A 21822-nucleotide genomic window follows, 5' to 3' on the forward strand; every position below is an offset into this window, starting at 1 on the left:
TCGGAGTGGCATGGCGACTATTTTCCTGTTGCAGACAGTAGTCAAAACGAAAGTACTATAATATGTGCCATTGCAATTGTGTCAGGTTTAGCTTACACGTCCCTGGCTTTAAACTACGACGCTTGTGAATTGTTTCCATTGTCTTCTTATGGGATTGTTTATGTGTTCATATCTGCCAATATAGCGTAGCTACATGCTAACATGCTATCTACTTAATTATGTGGAGTTGTTGACACGGATGTCGTCTGGCCGCACCTCTCGGATGAGCTGAACTGACTGTGAAGAAAACCCCAACAAGACGATAAAGAGGTGGGTGCTGTACTGCCGTTGATATCTTTTTGCCATTATCATGGAGGCATAGGATATATACAGATAGTGCACCCAAAATTAGCAAGACAGTGTACTGTAAACTAAAGTGACAGTATCTTCGCAGGCTAACGTTAATTTGGCTTTATTATCTTGTTGTATATCAGTTGATTTCTAATTATTCGCTCTATGAAAATGAATTTAATGTAAATCGTGTGTACACCATGAAACGATATTTTGTGGCAGTGGTCCAGAAATGTGGCGCATTGCACCTTCAAACTACACCGCTATTTAATCCTGTGTCTGCATGTCTGGTCAGATTGTCAAACTCGGAAAAGCGCACAGTATCTATCCATATGTTCAGGCGTCATCGCCACGCTGGCTTGTGGTGCACACGTGTCAAAATTAAAATGTTGCCACGCACATATTATTATTATTGATTGATTGATTGATTGATTGAATACATTATTGGAAGTTTGCACAGGAGATACAGGATAGTACAGTTCAGTGAGTTCACTGATACAAGGTCAACTAAACGGATAGACCCCAAGAAAGCTTTTGGGCTTGTTTAAATTGGGGTCGCTTTTTCTCAATTCATACAATATTTACCAACAAAATGAGAAGACAATAATATTACCAGAAACACCAAGAGATAAACCCTGAATGACTATATCAGGTCTGTAACACTGAGAGTGTACACATGGGAAATGGAACCCATTTGTACACAGTTGGTGTTATGGAGGTCCACTGAGAACCATAGTACTAGTGGATTACTAATATGCCATAGTGTCGCAGTAAATCAGTGTTGCTCATATTCTGAAGAAAACCATGAGAGTGACATTCAGTAATTGGGTATTATTATGAAAATAAGAACATTATAAGGGTGTGTAAAAAAAAAAATAAAAAAAAATCTAAGATTTGATATGGACAAGACCAAGTCTTCTTTACCACGGACACATTTGTCCATGTACGGGCATGTTGATGACCCCTGTCATGTGTATGTTGTGTGTGATGTCGAAAAGGTGTTGGGCCATCACGAGCCGACACCTTCAATGCGCCTTAAATTGTCATAGTTTGTACAAGTCAGAGGAATAACAAAATGTGTTTCGAAGGGTCCGTGGGGAGGAGTTCTTAAATGCCGTTCTAAAATCTACCATAGGTGAGTTCTGGTGACTGCAAACTGATATAGAATAATGACTCCCATCAAACCTTTGGTGACACCTCATGTCCTTGTATCTGGTTCATGCACACTGTGGTGCGCTGCCCTCCTCTATGTAGATTGTTGACGGACTTGCTCAACAAGCCAGCCAGTCTTGCTAGCTCTTACCACATCACATTGGTCACCCGAGGAAGAGATGCACTTCTGTTTTTCCTTCATATTACACTAGTATACATCAGTTTGATTTATTATATCACGAAGTACAATATGGTCTAAATATGTCCCTATGGTATGCAACAACTTGCACGCACACACACACACACACACACACACACACACACACACACACACACACACACACACACACACACACGCCTCTTGGACAGAGACTCTAGGAAGCTATCCAAGTGTTGTCCAACCTGTGTGGTCACTCATGAGAGTGACCACATGCCTGCACTCAGGCTCATAGGAAGCTGTTAGACACACACACACACACACACACACACACACACACACACACATGCGCGCACGCCGCACGAAACCTTCAAAGCCAGAGGATACTACTGTAACTTGTTTGACCACGACCACCACTCCCTGCTCACTCTCTGTTTCCTTGTAATTATCTTATGTATGTATTGTATTGATTATTCAATGTATGTAACAAAACCTGTTTGTGTTTGTATGGTTTCACCCCATTGTATACTGCTCCATCCCCTTATGCTTAAGGGACAGAGCCAGTCAATATATACTGTATGTTTCCGGTCATTCTGTGTGATTCTCTGGTGACAGCCACATGCTGTCACTAGACTTTACCACCCGGACATGTATGCAAGTGTCTTATTCTGGTGACAGTCCATTGGACTGCCAGTAGACTAGCACACACTTTTGCTATGTTCGTTAAATAAACAAACGCTCAGAGACTCAACCTAGTGACTTCTTATTGAACACTCAGTACCGTTTTTGCCTCAGAGTGTACGATAATGTACACCCCAAAAAACGCCACCTGAAGCTCCTGTTCTCTGTGCCCCAATAAATACCCCTCTTTCATTAGACATAACATCTTTTTGCTTGTCATCTTGGTCCAAAATCAAGCTAATATGGGCATTGCAGACCTGCCAACCCGTACGCATTTTGCGTACTTTGCACGCATTTTAAGTGTCAATACGCAGGTACGCTATTTCCCCTCATTGCTACGCAACTTTGGGGGATCTGCAGCGCACGCATCTGCAGCACACTATTGAAGTGAAACATTTTTGGTCCCTGCCGTGTAGTTCCTCCCAGGCACCACTTGATGGTGTGTGAATGGGGCGCATGGCGCTGGGGAGCACTAGAACAGAAGGTATGCTCTTTTTTTGTCGTCAGAAGAAGAATTTAACCGGATGGAAAGCGGTTTGTTTTGGTTTCATGTCAGCATGTAGTCAGCTGTCGCCGCTCGGTTTGTACGTCGGAGTCGATGCAGTTGCACAGGGACAATTCGCCCCCCACAATGCTGCCTGTAGTATAACAGGTAATATATAAACGTACAATAATATTACACTATTAAATTGCGGTCGCCACCGCTACAGCTTGTTGTGTATGAAGCCCGTGTTATACTGTACTTCGTCATACGACGGTGTTGCACGCGAGCAAAGTCGGAAAACTTGTGACGCAGGTCGTAGTACAGTAAACTGGAACATACATTGACCATGATTGGGCTTTAGAGTAAATATCCATCTCTAAAGCTATCTCTAAATGAGTATGAATGAATGAATTAGGAGGACTATATGTATTGTCAAAAACAAAGGTGAACAAGTTATTTATCACCTGTGAATATATGAAGACATTAATGGTTTGTTAACAATGAGTAGCCTGTATCCTCTATGAATGAATATACAGACTAGACGGTATGTGATCTATACACAATGTAGGCCTATATATCAATTAATGAATGCACTAGAAACCTACATGAGTTGAATACTTTCAACTTCATGCAAATCATGCACAGAAAGGTGGTTTTATTTAGGCTGCTCAATTAACAATGTTTAACAAAGACACAGGTAAATATTTAAAGGTAAATAGCCTACCTGACAATGTAAAGCTATTTTGCTATTTGAATAACATGATTATGTTGATGTATGTTCATTCATTAAGTCACTGGTGAGACTGTTTTGCTAGTCTATTGTTAACTAACTCTGAGCAAGTGCAGTTAGTATATTTTATTAAAGATTTGCCAACAATATTGCCAAAGCAACATTACTGTATTGCCTGGTAATACTAGCCTACTTTTTCTCCAGACCAAATGGCATTTTTATTTAAAAGGTTGTTCTAACATCTTGCCTCCTCCTATTAGTGTAAGTCAAGACATGCAATGTGCTACATTTCTGGTGTGAAATTTTGTTAACATAACTGTAAACGTCCCACCCAAAAAGGTGCATGGAACCCCCCAAAATATACGCTGTTTTGTGCGGGAAAACAACAAAAATTGCACCGCGGGCGCTGCGCGGGCGCTGCGGGCGCCGCGCGGGCACTTCGTGCCCGCGCATGAGTACTCAAAAAAATTTGCCAGGGTTGGCAGGTCTGGCATTGTTATACATGCCACAGTCAGTCATGCTCATTTCTATTGTTGCAGACCACTTGTATGGATGCAGATACATTCATTCTGTTTCTCCATCCACAGTACTAAACTAGGTTTTCCTTTAATCAATTTGTTGTAAGTTAATCAATGAAAGTAACGTAACTTACTTACAGTAAGTGGTATTTTTGTTGTTAAAACGAGAAGTGTTAAATGGCTCTATATACTCTGACAGCAATCACTGCTAAAGTGTTTGTTCAGTGACAGAGGTCTCTCTGAGTCTCTGTCTCTCCGGCTTTTTAGTAAATAGGAAATACATTTTCAAGTCAGGATTCCAATATTATATCTATATATCTATATATTTATCTGATTATCAGGAGACATTATTCATATCTATCCCATACAGGAACAGGATGCAGTTGTAAGTGATTGTCAAATTTGAAAGTGAGACAAATTTGAAATTGAAACTATGCATTTTAAACTGATGAATTGATATACTGAAATTGACAACCCACCTGAAAATGCATTTTCTGTTTATTAAATAATTGGAGAGATGGGGAGACTGTATACTGTGTAGAATTCTAACTTTTTGTTTTAACATCAAATATCACTTACACTACCTGTGTAACTTGATAATGTATATGACAATATGGTGGTGTGCAACATATAGCACCTGTGTTGGGATATCTTGTTTCAGACTGCTTTTGTGAATTTGTATATTATTCAATCAAAGCCATTTTTTAAACACAAATAAGTTTTATCTACACCTCTTATCTAACACCTTTTTTAATATTCCACTCAAGTCCTGCCCTACCTTTTTTATATGATAAAATATGTATATGATGGGGAGCCTAGTGGACCAGGCGCATACCAGGCATTGCCATTGCGGCATCGATGCCAGTCAGCGTCGCCGATTCGATTCCCGATCCAGGCGACCTTTACCGCGTGTCACTCCCTGTCTCTCCCCCATTTCCTGTCAGTCTACTATCCTATCCAATAAAGGCAAAAAAAAAACATAAAAAAAAAGATGTATATGATGAAAGATTAATACTGTACGGTATGTGCTGCTTGTCATCCAGTGATTTGATTAAGCCTTTTTATACTGATACTTCTTAATGTCACTAATTCATGGGGATTACCCAGAGCTGATTAATAAACCTAGGCAGATGCCCTCTGTGTTCTGCCACAAACACAAATCTCTCCAGTGGAAATAATATCCATTTGCAAATTGAACAGGTCCAACATATTCCACTCTAATTCGCATTCATTTGAGGTCAATAACAACAGATGCACTTGCACACACAGTATATGAGTATATTGACTGATGTTTGACAGTTATTTATTTTTTTGGGCTTAAAAATTGTTGTCTCTAATGTGATGAAGTGCCAAGCTAAAATGTGAACTGATGGATTTGGAAACGTCTAAAGTAATTACCCTGTTCATGTATGACTCATGGCAGTACATTTGAACATTTGTAAAGGAAATTAAAGCCAATGTGTTGACTTAAAGCTATTAGTCCATGGGCCATACGAGATGTCGGTATCAAAAAGGTGGCAAAGGTTATCATGCATTTTATAAAAGCTCTATATCAGTAGATTATATTTTGGTATGATAACCCTTTCTTAGACACATCTAAATTGGTGTTATCAGCCGCTAGAGTTGTTGTCCCATTAACTTCACATTACAGGAAAAAAAAGCTAAAAATGAATCTGCTTTAATTAGCATAAGAGGGGTCCAACTAGGAGGTTTTCATGATGCTGAATCCATTGCAAGCATCTGTTTTGCACGAAAAACATCCGTGGGGCTAAAACGCCCCCCACAACAGTGTGAAAAGTGATGACTCATCACTAAACCATAGTCTTGTGGGACAGTTTTTAGCCCAATGAATGTTTTTTGTGCAAAACAGATGCTTGCAATGGATTCAGCATCATGAAAACCCCCTAGTTTGACCCCTCATATGCTAATTAAAGCAGATTCATTTTTTGCTTTTTTTCCCCTGTAATGTAAAGTTAATGGGACAACAAATCTAGAGGCTGATAACACCAATTTAGCTGTGTCTAAGAAAGGGTTATCATATCAAAATATAATCTACAGATATAGAGCTTTTATAAAATGCATGATAACCTTTGCCACCTTTTTGATACCGACAACTCGTATGGCCCATGGACTAGTTGCTCAGCTAGTGGTCAGTAGCTCTATAGCAAACCGCGGTCGCGTCCGCGTCTTTCGGCCGTTTTTCGCCGCGGACCGGGCCTCACACCCCCGCGTCTGCCTCCACCTCGCCGAGATCTATCTTTAGAGGGGTCCCTGGTTCCTGTGCGTTCAGGCATTCCGGAGAAACGGACTCCTTCACCCGAGTATTAGAGCTATAGAGACACACGGGCGCCTACAAATATGGCCGCCCTATTGTGATAGCGACCCCACTTCAAGATGCGCTGTGATTGGCCGGCAGTGTATAACCCTTGCTGTGATTGGCCGGTAGTGTATGATGACGTAATTTTTCCGCGAAAACCGGGCCCCGGTCAAGATCATAGAAAACATATAAAGAGAAGGCTTTAGAAGCTGAAAATAACGGAGTGGGTGTTCTAAAACTTTAGCGATTTAACAGTTAGGACAATTTTAAGATTTGTTTTATAAAAAAAGTTACATGGTATAACTTTAATGGTTTTCCAGTTTAAATAAAATCTTTATCATTAAGACATAATTTATACTTTGACTGTATTGGCGCTATAAATATAATAGTTTAGACTACTTAATTACTATGTGTGCCCTGGAACAGGGCCTCTATTTCCTGACTTTTGGACAGCTAGTAATGTTGTCAAATCCTAAAGGTCATCTGATGGCAAAAACTCATTAAAGAGATTTAGTTTTCCACTCCAGCCTAAGGAACCATTGAGACTAATTAGCTGCTCAGTCTAATCCAAGAGTATTGGAAGTGCTGTGTGTCCACTGATCTACATGGTCATGTCCAGTTACCTATTTTATACTACCATAACTACTTGAAAACACTGTTAGTTGTGGCTATATTTTTCTGTTTTTCATTGACAGCTTGAGTGTTCAGTGCTGAGGGACGTGAGGGTGTATTGGCATTCATCAAACTCCAGTGTTTTTCTTGGTGGGTTAGAGGCAGTTTTAGACCAAAAACTCAATTCTTAAAGGGATATTCCACTTTTAAAAACCTTTGGTCATTTTATCGTCTACTCAGGCTTTTGTGAACACCCTGGACAGTATTTTTTTAGCTTGATTCAATATTTAGATATTTGACATTAATTTTTTCTGACACTCCCCACCCAGGGCCCATAACTATATCCCATTGTAACTCCATTTTAACCATGATAGATTGATCTAAAACACCGTCTTTTTTCTGTTGACTCATACTACCCTCCTAATACGATATTTATTTATTTATTTTTCATTTATTTTTAATTATTGTATTATTTTTCCATTTTCCCAAAAAGTTAGCGAAAAAAACATGGCCAGTCCATTGATCCAAGCCGATCAATTGATTGATAATGGAAAATAAACATGAAAAATGCACACAGCCCACCCATCAAATGAGTGTGCTGCGAACGCCTTTGAGATTTTCAAGTAGGCACTGAGCCAGAACAGGTTGAGAACCTACTGATGAAGCAGCCTACTGATGAAGGCATCGGATGCTTCTTTTCACCTGACAGCGAGGAAGAGACATTTTACCGGGACAGCAGAATCTCTCCCAGTCCCCCTCCCCGAATCCCTGCTGAACGGGTGCCTGACCAGCCATATAGTGCTGGTGCTGAGCGAGTGTTTTAGTTTTACCTCTATACCCCAATTCTTAAGACTATATACTGTATAAACCAAGCACAAAAAGAAAGGAAACTTGACTTTGGTCCATTATATATCCCCTTTAATAATACCAATTTGTATTGTGTTTTATATCATTTTTTATCGTTGATTCGTCACCTTTACGACGAGGTACAGCTTGTAAGCATCGGGCATTCGAGGCATGAGCTACACAGCCAAACGTGTGGGTAGCACACACACACACACACACACACACACACGCACACGCACACACAGAGAGAGAGAGAGCTTTAGCTGAATGTTTAGCCTAGACCAGGGTCACCTCTTTATTCAGGGATGTCTGCTCTTGGCACTTAAAGGAAGGAATGCAGGATGATTGCCAGAGAATTTGGGCTTGGATTTAGGAGCAGCGTGCTGTGCATTGCATGTGGACATTGTTTAGGGAAGTCTTTTGTGATGATTACTATGGTGATTGAATAAATGTTTAATCAACTCAGATGGTGAGACTTAAATCAAATTCACAAATGTTACTGGCCCAGGGTATGGAAAAACAAAAAGTAGGCAACAACAGCAGTCTAGTACAGTAGACAGACCTCCCTGCTCTCCTGGATGGAAGGAAGAAAAACATGTTGTGTTAACTTAGTATTGTGTTGGGTTCATAATTCCATTCAGGTTTCACCTTTCAGTCTCTAGGTGTGTTCATGCCCGTTTGCCACATGTGTGTGAGAGGGCTCATTTGCTTGTTCAGTGGGCACCCAGGGGTGTGTGTGTGCACTGGGGCATAATTGTGACAATTGTGCTGAGCCAGCTTGTTCCTCACCTCTCATGCCTCACATTTTCCGTTGTTAAAACCCAACAACCCTTAAACCCATATTGCTTGTGTGCACGTGCTCTCTCTCACACACACACACACACACACACACACACACACACACACACACACACACACACACACACAGATTTAAATGCACCCTCAGTCATGTTGCATGATACAGTGAGACCTGCTGCATCATGGTGCCGGGGTTGCCAAGCGTGTCATTGATGGCAAGAAGACACTGGTGGTTAGGGCTAGGAGTCTAGAGACTTAAGAGGCCAGAACTAAAGGCCTGTGCAATAACTGTAGCATTTGGAGGTGGAAAGGTGTGAACCAACCAGAGTTCACAGAAGGGAAGAAAACACCTGCTGCATGAGACTGCGGTCTATGACTGGGTTCTAATCAGATTCCCTTTGTCAGCACAACTCTTGGCTTTGTCAAATTGGCAATTTCCCTAATTGTATACAATTCATGGGACATGTTTGTACTGTACTTTAAATGATGTGCCTAGACCCAGGTACCAGACTGGTGTGTCCTAGTCATTTTACTCTACAGTCTCTCAAAAAAAGAATATTATTTGTTTGTCATTGAATTGGTTTAGCATGTTTCATTTTGTATTGGCCATGTCTGAATGACGTCCTATTGTTGGTTGCTGAGGCGATGGAGAATTTTACTCATTCACTTTCAATGTGGATATTATGAGAGTAGGTCTGTGCCTGGCCCTGTGGTGGGTCATTTCACTTGTTGCTGCTGCTTGATGTTTTTTTTGTAAGATATGTTTTTGCAGTTGAAACATTGAGGCTGCCTGCAAGCACAATGCTCTCCAGTGACTCTTGTCATTGAAGATATTAGGGTTGGGATATAGCTCCCTCCATTTCTTCACATAGAAGTCCCTTCATCTCTGACTTGTGTGTACTGGGTGCTTGCCACACATATGTATGTATGTCATCGTGCACCAAACTCCTTTTGCACACTTTCTCATTGTTTTATTTTATTTTTCTTTCTTTAATGTCAGCACTTTGGGACATGATTTGTGATATACTGGGCTATAATGAAATTTGACTTTGCTTGGTTAGCAGCTGAAGAGCTCATATGTTGAACTGCTCATAAATTGGTTTGTGTGTCAGTATGTTTACAAACTATGATTGCATACCCCAGGGATGTAAGGCCTTGTGTGGCATTTCTGCTTATGTGTGTATGTATGTGTATCTACTGGTACAAACTTGATTAACAAAAACAAACAAAGTGTACTTCCTCTTACAATAGAGAATATTCAAATGTGACTTTTGACATGCTTGGCCAGTGATTTAACCAAAATATCAGCGCTGCCTTTCTCAGAATGTAAACACACCTAAAGTTTGTCTCTGTTCGCACACTATGTGACCGAATATTCTTTTTTTAATATTGTGTTTTTCGTGTGTGTGTGTGTGTGTGTTTACACATGCATGTATAATATTTGATATGTGTCCATTTATGTATTGTATGTTTAAAGACATATTTACATAACTGCTATAGAATATAGAGGAAGCAAGTCTTTACTCTTTGAGAATGTCACAGCGTGAGACAGAACGCTACACAATACGGGCTAGGCCTTTTGGAAATCCAAATGAAGACACTTTCTCCTTGAACTGTTGATTCAGTGACTGTGCACCCACAATGTATTGCCAGCAGTCAGAAATGTTCCCCTATTTACATTCCGCACTAGGAATGTCTGCCTCGGATTTTCCACTGTTTGTGGGAAAGTGTTTCGGAAGTACAACAGAACAGCAGGCTTTGCTATTGATGAGACCTTTGATAATTCCATTTGTCATGTGTTACATGGTCCTTACACTTCACAGCAGAGCAAAGAGGGGACCACTTTAAGAAAGAATTCCACTTGTCATGTGTTATTCCAATTCACAACAAAGAGGGGATCACATTAATAATGAATTCCACATCAGCCACCTTGCCTTCTGTATTTCCTTTTATACCAGTAAGACTCCCTAATCGGGAGATAAGCGACCGTAGGTCACTTATCTCCACAAATAGGGCAAACATTTTTTATTCCATAAACTTCCTGATCCATGTTGATGACATGAGTGTAGACATACTGTGTAGTGATTTTCGGGCCAAAACTGTAGGAGCAGTGGCCAAAAATGTGTTTTAAAAATTGGCCTGTAGGTGGCGCTAGAAGAGGGCCATGTGAGAAATGAGGGGTGGGCTGTCCGCGTTGCCTTGGCGGACGAATAGGTACTGGCCCCGGCTCTCCCGGACGCTCCTAGCCTGAGTTACGGCATTTTATGTGAGCTGCAGTGGCAGGGGGTCCTCCACTGGGGGCGCCACCACTTTTGCATCCGTTCTGGAGCACCAGGAGTGGGTGGTCCCCAGGAATTCCCCGTGAGCAGCTCCGTTGGGGTGGTCATTTGGTCATTTTTGCACATTTGGTATTTTTTTTACACCTGGGGGTCCCCCAGGGACCTGGGGGTCCCTGGAACTCCGGGGGTCCTTGGAGGTTGTAGTTTGGCAGGCAAGGAGTTTGTGTGGAAATTTTGGCATGGATCGGGCCAACGGTGGCCAAGATATGAGCTGGCCAAAAGTGTGACGTGTGAGGTGTGACGGACTGACGTGTGACGTGTGACGGACTGACGCACGGACACCTCGAGCAGCTTTCTGTAGTAAGATGCGACCTACGGTCGCAATCATGCCTTTGTATAACCAATTAAAGGTATAACTCGATTACACTGCACCATCTCCAACATTTAGCTGGTGTGCCATCATGAACTTTCTCCCTGCTGTTCCTCCCACAGATATGGCTGTGTCAGTGCGGGGCCTCTACTTTGTGGTGACCCTGTTTTTGGGGAGTTTCTTTGGCAGCATCTTCATGCTGGGCCCATTTCTGCCCCTCATGCTGCTTGCGCCAGCCTGGTACCGATGGATCACTGACCGCATTGTTGCTACATGGCTAACACTTCCTGTGGTAGGTACAGTGGATGTGCAATCAAGCTACAGTACGTAGGTAGCCTACATTACTTTGTACACATTATTTATTTGAGTTACATTTCTAGCTTATGTAGTTTGATCCTATCATAATGCCATTGCTTCATGTTATCAACTACTAGTACTTTGTTTGTCCCTTGCTTGTTTAGTTAGAGTCTTATTTTCTTTGGAAGTACAATTTGGTTATTCAAATTCCCTTTGGGCACAGACATGCAAATCTTGTATACAATGACCAAATGAACTCATGAAATTGATTCTTTTGTCTCTCCCGTTTATCTCACTCTACCTTCCCTGAATCTGAAACGTATCTTTTCTCCCACACAATGTTCTCCCCTTCTACATTCTTGCCCCCCCCCCCCTATTCCACATGTCCATTTCATTCCTCTCCCTATTTTCCTCCTACGTCTTTGCCCAGGCCTTGCTGGAGCTGGTGTTTGGCGTTAAAGTGGTTATCACAGGTGATGGCTTCATTCCGGGAGAGCGCAGTGTGATCATCATGAACCATCGTACTCGTCTGGACTGGATGTTCTTGTGGTGCTGTCTACTCAGGTACAGCTATCTGCGCCTGGAGAAGATCTGCCTCAAGGCCGCACTCAAGGCTGTGCCTGGCTTTGGTGGGTGCACAGTATATTCTGTAATACATGTACATTCATATAGACACACATGTATTTATACCCCAAAGCAAAATAAAGACTCTGAACATTTTATTGATAAAACACTTTTTTGGACTGCTGTCACTGCATCTGAGGCTGGTCCTCCTTCAGTTTGTTAGAATACATATTTGAAATGCAGGCATTAATGTTCTATGATTGATTTAGATTTTATTGTTTTTGTTTGCACAACAAGAGATAATATTCATACACAATATGCGTATTTCACAAGAAAAGATAGCACCTGTTTCATCTACTGCTAAATATTTAGAAAGTAGTGAATACAACTTTTCTCATTGTATTTGGAAAACCAGGGATGTTCTTTTAACTTAAAGCATTTCTGTGTCAACTCATCTTTACGGGCCTCTCCCTTCATCCTGTATTTGGGTTTGTTAAAAGGAGACATCATGCATCTACTGATTACTCAAAGGTAGATATTTCCACTGGAAACAAGTGGTAATAAAGTAAACATTAGACTGCTCACTGCTCATTGGCATCGCTCATGATGGTGACAAATATATGTACACTAGTTAAAATTATAACCTTAAACATAATTGATTCATCGCTGAAGGGGTTGAAAATATTACCTAATATGTACAGTAGTTTTCTCTTTTTTGGCAATTATTGCATTGTAGAGTCAGCTTTGCAGCTCAAAATAGAGCACCAGACTTTGTTAAAATATTCCCTGGCTTCCCAGCCAGATGGAAATTTAACCAGGGTAAAATGCCATATGTTGACCGCCAGGTTGGTAAACTGGAGATAAAAACAAACACCAATCAAAGACGTCTCAACATAAAAATAAATAAATCAATAATAGTTCATTTTTACAAATTAAGAGGTGGCAGAAAAGGACATCCGCATCCATTGATTGGAAAAAAGTGGTTGGGTTAGGCCCATATATTTAGTCATACACGAGTGAAAATATTTTGAAACGCTTTTTGAACATTTTCATCTGACGTGCCCAAAATAGGGAAGCCAGGTTGAAATTGGATAAATGGCAAACCTCACCTATAAACAGAATCTGAAATTCTGAAATTAAAATACAAGTACGAGACTAAATGTGCTGAGCCATCTTGTTTTGTTTTTTCCCAGAAGTTATTGATGTGGTTAACTTGATTTCCTCATACAGGTTATCCCAAAGTGTAAATTCTCTGATGGGAATTGTTGTTCAGGTCAGATGAAATGAGGCCATGCTCCTTTACTACAGCCATATGTCAGACCCTGTTGAATGAAGCAGTGAAGTTAAAGTATACATCTAAAGTCTTGTGTTGCATGTATGTTCCAGGCTGGGCGATGCAGGTGGCTTGCTTTGTATTCATTCACCGTCGCTGGGAGGACGACAAGAGTCACATGGAGAACATGTTGGATTACTTCTGTGACATCAGGGAGCCGCTACAGTTACTGCTCTTCCCAGAGGGCACTGACCTCACTGGTAAGAAGTAAAAAATTGAATCATGTGGATCGGAAACCGCATGGCTCCCATGTGGCCAGCCTGTGACGTCGGTCATCAGTGACATACCTATGATGTACGACTCCAACTTTGGGCAGGGTTTCAGTCTGATTTAAGCCCCATAGACATCATTATAAAAATAAAGTTAAATATTTAAAAATGTATGCTTTTTGAGCGTACCTGCAGTGTTCATATGAAATTCGCCGCTGATTGGTCCACTCTAGCAATTTGCGAGATTAGCTCTGGACACACACATGCCTCAGGGGCAGAATCATCATGATGTCCAAAAATGTATTTCTGGGTAGTGGGTAGATGACGCCGGGCAGCAGCATTATTCATTAACCTTATTTCTGGATCCCCCAGCCAGGTCATACCAAAGACTTTACAAATGGGAACTAATGCCTCCCCGCTTGGGTAGGCATTAGCTGGGGGTTAAGTCCCTGTGACATGCTAGAGTCATGTCCAGGGGACCTCCCCGTTTCTAACCGACCAGATAACGTTGCCGTCCCGATGCCTCACCGTTCCTCTTTCCCAGACCACGGCCCACTCGCGACACTGACACATCTCATTGGCTAGATGCCGTACACATCAAAACTGACACATCTCATTGGCTAGATGCCGTACACATCAACAGACACACACTCTCTCCCACACACAGACACACACACACACACACACACAAGAGAAGAATGAAGGCGTTGAAACGCTGAATTCACCTATATCTATACATTTTTGCTTGTTTATATTATAGTCCATACTCCATATACCCTCTGATGTAGCACATAATCTATTTTTTTCACAGAGAAGTGCTTGTTTGTGACCATCATGATATTACTCTCTCGCCCTGCTGTTGTGTGCATCATCTGTCCAATGAGACGCGTCTGTGTCGCGAGTGGGGTGTGGTCTGGGAAAGAGGAACGGGGAGGCGGGGGCCCGCAACGTTATCAGGTAAACAGTGCGGCGTCCAGAGGATGTACTTGTACATCATGGCTGGGGAATGTACTTATACTGTACATCAAGCTGCCTCACGCTACAGGACACATAATATTGTTATTGACTATTAGAAATATGTGATGTTATAAATGTCCACAGGTTGACAAAGTCGACATGTTAGCTAATGTTCTGGACACTTTATTTTATATTGTGAAAATGATCATAGACATTTTACGTTCAGCAGTTCAACAATTCAACATTCAAACATTCTGATCTACTCTCCTGCCTCACACCGTAAAAATACAACACCCATCTATGGGACAGTGAGCTGCTTTTTCAGAAGAGTGGAATACCTCTGACGTTGAATTCAACCTGTGGTATTTTGTTTTGTTAACAAAGTTTGAACCTATCAGTAGTAGATTTGAAATTAATCAAGGTTGAGCAACTGCTACACAGCCTATTTCTTACCTAAAATGTATAGGTTATTTACAAACAAGCTGCCAGAGACGGGCATCAAGTATACTTCTCCTCCCCCTGCCCGAGCTCTCCTGCCGGCCACAGCTGGGCTGGCATTGAGCCACCCAGAGCATCGGAGCTCTTTCTGGAGGCAAAGATGTTGCTCATATATCTTGGACACGTACATTATGCAATAAATATACACTCCACTTATTCTCTGAAAGTCAGGATATGTTGGCCAGTAAATCAAAGCCTTTGATCTAGGGCTAAGGGATGCTCATCTTCAACTCATTTTATGCCTTTGCACCCTGTTGGTGCAAACGCAACTACAAAGTGATGAGGCACAGACAGTCCTTCAAAGAATCTCACCCATCATTTTATGCAATGTTTGGATGTTCCAATCTGAGCAAGACATATACGACATTTAAAGCCCTCTGAAATCACAAATAAGCCAATCTCTCTGTGTGGTCTTAATGATGTCTTAATTCCACTTAAACTAGTATGACGCCAGAGGTGGCCTAGCAGAGCTCCAGTGATGTTATGTCACATTGTAGGACATCACCGCTAAGTGGTGTGTGTGCGTGCGCACGGCCGTGTGTGCGTGTGGCTGTGCGTGTGTGTTTTCAATCCTCTTAAACCTCAGGGCTTAGACTGGCCAGGCAGGGGAACATATAATACCAGTTATCTTATAACGTCTTATATGGTAGTTGCGCTTTTCTCTCCTTCCTGGCATCCACACATTCGTTCTATCATGCACATGCCTCCATCTGTAGGGTTTAGACCAGGGTGCACCTGAGTCTGTCTAAGGATTTCCGTGACCCCTTGATTGATCTTACAAATCGATATGAAGTAAATGGAGGATTGTGTGGTTGGTGGGTCAGAGCTTTGTCCACCTTGATGCAGCAAATCTCCAAGGATAAATTGATGGAGGACTTCCCTATAGACCTCTTAAGTGTGCCTGAACCAACAGCTTGTTGCATAATATGACTTGAATTATTATATAGTGTTCTTTCTTACAACATCAGGCCCTGAAGAATGTTTTGGTGCATCTGTTTTGTGTTTATATCCTGCAGATATGTCAGAGGAAGAGCGCATCACACGCTAGGTGTATTTCATAAGTATAAAACCTTTCTACTGTAAGGTAGGGGTGTGAGAAAATATCGATACACTTGAGTATCGTGATATTATGTTTTGTGATACTGTATCGATTCTCATGGTTTTTGTATGCCTTTTTATATAGGGAAATGTTCATTGCTTTGCCCAGATTACTGGTTACACTGGATGCGTAGCAGCTATTTTTTCTTCCTATATTTATATTTTTTGCAGAAAATACCAGAGCAAAGAGTGATGAGTTTGCTGCCAAGAACGGCCTACCTCAATTTGAGTATGTTCTGCATCCCCGCACCACTGGATTCACGTTCATTGTGAACAAACTACGGAAAGGTCAGAAATTACCTGAATGTCTGTTTTTAAACACAAACATTTTTCACTTGTTAGAATAAGGATTCATATGGACCATTGTTTGGAGTTAGTCTGCGATCAAATCGTGAAAACAGTACATTGAGACATTTTAATGTTTCAAATTGATCTAGATGCGTAAAACATTTTTTGTTACCTTTTGTTTTACACATTGAGATGATATGGGGAAAAAAAAACATTGTTCAAACGTCACTGAAATAAATCGTTGCGCACATCCCTATATGCCAATAATAAATGTGATTATTACGTTCTAATGTTTTTTTTATTGTGTGTGTATATATATATATATATATATATACCTATATATATATATATATATATATATATATATATATATATATATATATATATATATATATATATATATATATTATTATTATTATTATTTTTTTTATCAAAGAAAACATGGTACAGGTACATAAAGCCTTACGCCATGAAGGATTATTTTCCCTTTTTTTGTATCAGCAATGCTTGTAGTTCACCGGGGCGGAAAATTACACGCTACCATGATGATCTTAGTTGTTCCAGTGATGGCTTTATTTGCGGGGGATCATACCTGTTATTCCTCACAGTCCCAGACCAGCGCTTCATCCTGCTGCCAGCCATTACAACACCCGGTGGCTTCTCATGTTTCTCTATGAGCTAATTCTGGCATCCCTCCAGAGGTCTTAAATACTACCTCTGGCCCTGCTTCCCCTGATTCCCCCACCCATTTGAGTGCTGAGCATGGCACTAACTCTCCCAGCAGGTGCTGTGAATCAGAGTGATGTCAGCGGACTTAGCTAGTTCTCTGTTCCCTGGCCCTTGGCGTTGCTGACTGACAGGCAGTGCAGGTGGTCTTTGTCTCCATATGCCCTGCCCTTATCTGCTCTATTTATAGAAGAGAAGTTGAGCTCTATAGAAGTGGTAGCTGGCAGGTGTCATCCTACCAGCTTGATCTCACACTCTGCTGCTATTATGCACAGCAATGTCGGGATGCCAGGCGTTTATGTAAGGCAGGCCTGCGATGATGATGATGTGAGGCTCAGAGTGGTTTAGAAGGAATGGATGATTCATGCAACACTAAGTCCCTGGTTCAATCAGTTGTACATGTGTAATGGAGCAAAGAGCTGAGATTTTGAATGATGTATGTATTCCAATGACCAGTTTAGTTATGGAAAAAGGATAATGTTACTGTATGACTACCTGTAATCTTATACTGTATCTGTCATCATATTGCAGATTATACTGTAAATCAGACATTGATTTGTAATTATTTGGTAACAATCTTTTCTTTTGGCAGCCGTTAGTTGATCGATTTGTCTGTCAGTTTGCTTGATTTTGTCAGGCTGCTTCACTGTTTAATCAGCCTCTATTCATCCATTTATTGTTGCTAATGCAATCTCTCCTTCAATTCATTTCCCAGGAGACAACTTGGACGCCGTCCATGACATCACAGTGGCGTACCCCCAAAACATTCCCCAGACAGAGCGGCACCTCATCTTGGGGCTATTTCCCCGTGAAATCCACTTCCATGTTCGCCGCTATCCCGCTGCCTCCCTGCCTGCCTCTCCCAATGACATGCAGGAATGGTGCCAGGAGCGCTGGGCCGAGAAGGAGGTCCGACTCCGGGACTTCTACTCTGGGCAGCCCAGGGCCTTCGATAGGGAGGGCGCAGCCCACGTGCCACCTTGCAAAACAGAGCTGCGTGTGGCTCTGATCAAGGCTGCCTCGCTGCTCTACTGGAGCAGCTTCATTGCGCTGTGCTTTGTCGGCCTGTGGATGTGGTCCGCAGTCAGACTATATACCCTGGTGATGGTCATTGTGTACATTGGCCAACTGAAGCTTTTTGGAGGGCTGGAGTTTATGGAAATGGCCTGCCACCAGTATTGGAAATCAGTGCATGCCAATGTGAACAAGAACAATAAAGTGCTGGATGCAAAGGTGCAATGAGGAAACGAAGAAGAAAGGGACAGCCTGGAAGTGTCCATGAGCAATCAGCAGGGATGCTGAGGACAGAGTTGTCTTGGCTGGGCTCAGCCCAGAAGACTGGAGGTTCCTCCTTTGGGGCCATATCATCCTCTGCCTTTAGGGAAGAAAGAGTGCATTATGCATCAGCGAGTGAGTCAGCTTACCTTACTGTGGAAGGGGGCTAAGAAGCTATGTTCTATTATCAGCATAAAAGCTGTGCAGGGTTGACGTTTTTTCATCAGTGATGACGTTGTGATAGGTGCCCCACTGTTATATGTCCCTCTATTGTGCATAGTCACTGTATATCCCTTGCTGTCAGCAGTCAAATAATGCTATTTATCTGTTCATGCGGACTGCAGTAGTTTTATCTCTGGTGGTTTGCCCAGAACTTAAGTGTCAACGAATGTCTCACGAAAACTACACTTAGTTTTTAGCTCATTTACAGTACACATTAGCTTATGTTTTTTAAAGGTTTATTTAAAAAAAAAAAATATGTTATTTCTCTTTTTTATATTGTATCCATGTGTTTGAAGGGAGGGAACACACAGCCATAATGCAGAGCACATACACAGTCTAATATAATGTATTATTTAGCCAATCTTGACTAGTCTAGTCAAATTTCTCACTGTTGCCATTAGTAATTTTAGGCCAAGTAAATGTCATCCTAGAAGAGTTCCTTGCCCAAAAGAATAATCAAGAAGATAACACAGACTGTGTAAACTGTGTTTACATTCATTTTGAACACCCCTTGACAGTATAATTTGTTTAGTCCTTTTTACATTAGTTATATTGTTTTTTCATGTTATTTAGCTCTGCAACAAAAAAAGCTATTTTTACGCATGCTCGCTCAAGTAGCTTTTGCACATAAAAGCCAAAGGTGAGAACCAGATGTGAAAAAAACTAAAGATGTTAACCAAACAGAATGCTATCTGGGGAGCCATCATCAACAGAATGTAGTATGAGCAGGACAGGGGAGATGGTCAAAGATAATCAGGCCAGATGAGGACAAGCCTGATGATCAAAGATATGACTGAGCTCTAATGTCTAGGTATCCATAGAAGCAGCTGAGCTTTTTCCGCCCTTTCCAGGAACAGAGAGATGCCTTGTAGAGGCAGGATGTGGGTGGTACTGGGGTGGAAGAATGTCCTGTTGGGACAACATAACCCTCGGTGTACAGGGTGGCAATGAGGACCAGACTTGGAGTGGAAAATTGGCCCTGAACTCAACCTAATCCAAAAAGCCCTGTAATGCCCACCTCTCTCTGTGTCCATCTCTGTCTAGGGAACTGGCATCGATGCGCCTGCTAAACTCAATTAGCAAATGACAGCTGAGAAAGCTACTCCAATTGTGCCAAAAAAGGACAGAAATCGAAGCATTAGATTGGAGCAGCGCTTAATACACTCTTTCAGACACCGTCCTTTTTTTGCCATTGCTCTAGTACCACCTCAAACCTGGCAATATTGAGTTATGAAAGATGTCTTCTGGACAATCTGTAAATGTTTTTATGACACGGTGCAATGTCTAATTTAACTGACCCACCTCAATTGCTGCAGGTCAGGTAATATTGTTTTGTAGAAGGAAAGAGGAAAATGGTTATCTTCCCAGTCGGCCACAACTAAAAAAAAAAGCTGACTGAGATGTCTTTGTTTATGTGAACCTGAAGGCCCTATGGTTAAAGTGTAACGAGACTGGTTTAAGTCACTGCGATGAGCTGTTAACAAATCTCTCATCAGCATGTCAATAGTTTACCAAATATACCACTGTTTTCTCTTTCCTTAATAGAACCTTGAGCTCTTCATGGGACATACATATACATGCTCTTTTTGCCACTTTTGTTGCCAATCACTTACTGATGCTGGACTTTTTTTGCTGTCACTGTCCTCAGGTAAATACACCGGTCATTGTTATAAAGGAGTACATATATTGAATAAATATGTAATAAAAATAAATATGCCATCACAATTCATTCAATTGCCCCAGACACGTTCGTTTTTTGCACGAGTTTGAAATGTTTGTCGACTGCCATTCACTTGAATTGTCAAACAGTCCAGTGAGGGAGAAATATTGCAGGATTTTAACTATTGTCCGGATTGCCCCTTAAGGTAGAGTGGGCATATAGTAACACCAGTGAATGAGTCAACACAACCCTGAATACTCATGTTGTTACACAACATCAAGCCTTTGTGTGCTCGCTCTCCATTTGTCTCTCACACATACACACCCTTTCCAGTACACAGCAGACACAGAGGTCGGAAGATTTGAAGGTGAAGTCGGGTTGCCGTAGCAACAAATGTTGACTCTCCCGTTGCCTAGCAACGGGATGTGGAGTGATGTCAATGGAAAGCATGCTATTTTCTATCTCCTGACTGAATGATGTCATTCCTTTGTATGTGAGTGGTGGAAAGAGATTAATTTCTCTACGCTATTCTTGTGTTTCTTTTATTTAACATCACAAATCAATCTCGACTGCATAGAAGGGGGTGTGATTCAGGAAAATGGAAGGGCAAGCTTGGATAAACTTGAGGTTGATAGAAGCACTTTAAAAATAGCTTCCCAGGGACTATGAATCATTGTCCAATTATGTTGCCAGTTCTTTTCATGTCTTTTTTAAGCATCTGCTTGAAATTCACCATGACACATTTTGACAGTGGAGGGAATGCTGATGTACAATTGTACATAGGCCTACATAGATTCCATAATTCTGTACAACATACAGCGTTGCTACATCACTAAACTGGCTCTCCTTTGTTATCATTGGCAAATGTTACAAAAGCCATCTTTCTCTTCTGTCACAGCTCAATACTTGCTTTTCCTCTTAATGGACAAAACCACCTGACCTATATTAATGAAATCCTATTGATATTCATTGTGGTCATTCTGTCTACTGCTGAAAATAGCGTCCTCCCTGACATGGATTTCCAGACTGCAGTGAAGCAGAAAAGAAAAACCATCTCAAGAGGGTAACCATCAGACAGGCAAAGGACTAGGCATAATGCCTCTCATCCTTCACCTTCTTGGGAAATCCTAATTATAGACGTGCTACTGCCACTTAGTGGCACTAGGTACACATTACACCATCAGAATGCTTTCTAAAGAGGCACTGTCTTTCGCATTCTTTCTATGAAATTACCTGCCAAAATGATCTACTTAAAATTAAAATTAATTTACTACATTGTTTTCGAAAGACTAGTTGACAGCGCCCTTGTTATGGTTGACACAAGTCAAATCAAAGAATGATGATACATTGTTCAGTCATGGCAGAGGATAATGTTAGAGACAGACTACAAACTATGTTTCGTTTACAGCAGAGCATAATTT

At 41.4% G+C, this 21822-nt stretch overlaps 1 protein-coding gene across 1 annotated transcript; it reads left to right on the forward strand.

Moving 5' to 3' along the window:
• lclat1 (lysocardiolipin acyltransferase 1) lies at positions 1-20470 on the forward strand. The gene is made up of 6 exons (XM_080750006.1): positions 1-309; positions 11397-11566; positions 12002-12200; positions 13522-13668; positions 16402-16518; positions 17960-20470. Exons 2-6 carry the CDS (start codon positions 11399-11401, stop codon positions 18484-18486), a joined length of 1158 nt encoding a protein of 385 aa, XP_080606132.1. The 5' UTR covers positions 1-309; positions 11397-11398; the 3' UTR covers positions 18487-20470.
• Positions 20471-21822: the final 1352 nt, after the last annotated feature.

The sequence above is a fragment of the Nannobrachium achirus genome, assembly GCF_963921795.1.
Source record: "Nannobrachium achirus genome assembly, chromosome: 20".
NCBI lineage: Eukaryota > Metazoa > Chordata > Actinopteri > Myctophiformes > Myctophidae > Nannobrachium > Nannobrachium achirus.

Excerpts from the sequence above, each read along its gene's own strand:
- lclat1 (XM_080750006.1), top strand. The coding sequence starts at position 11,399 with ATGGCTGTGTCAGTGCGGGGCCTCTACTTTGTGGTGACCCTGTTTTTG. Across the intron at positions 11,567-12,001 it reads CATGGCTAACACTTCCTGTG|GCCTTGCTGGAGCTGGTGTT; the intron begins GTAGGTACAGTG and ends GTCTTTGCCCAG. Across the intron at positions 16,519-17,959 it reads TGTGAACAAACTACGGAAAG|GAGACAACTTGGACGCCGTC; the intron begins GTCAGAAATTAC and ends TTCATTTCCCAG.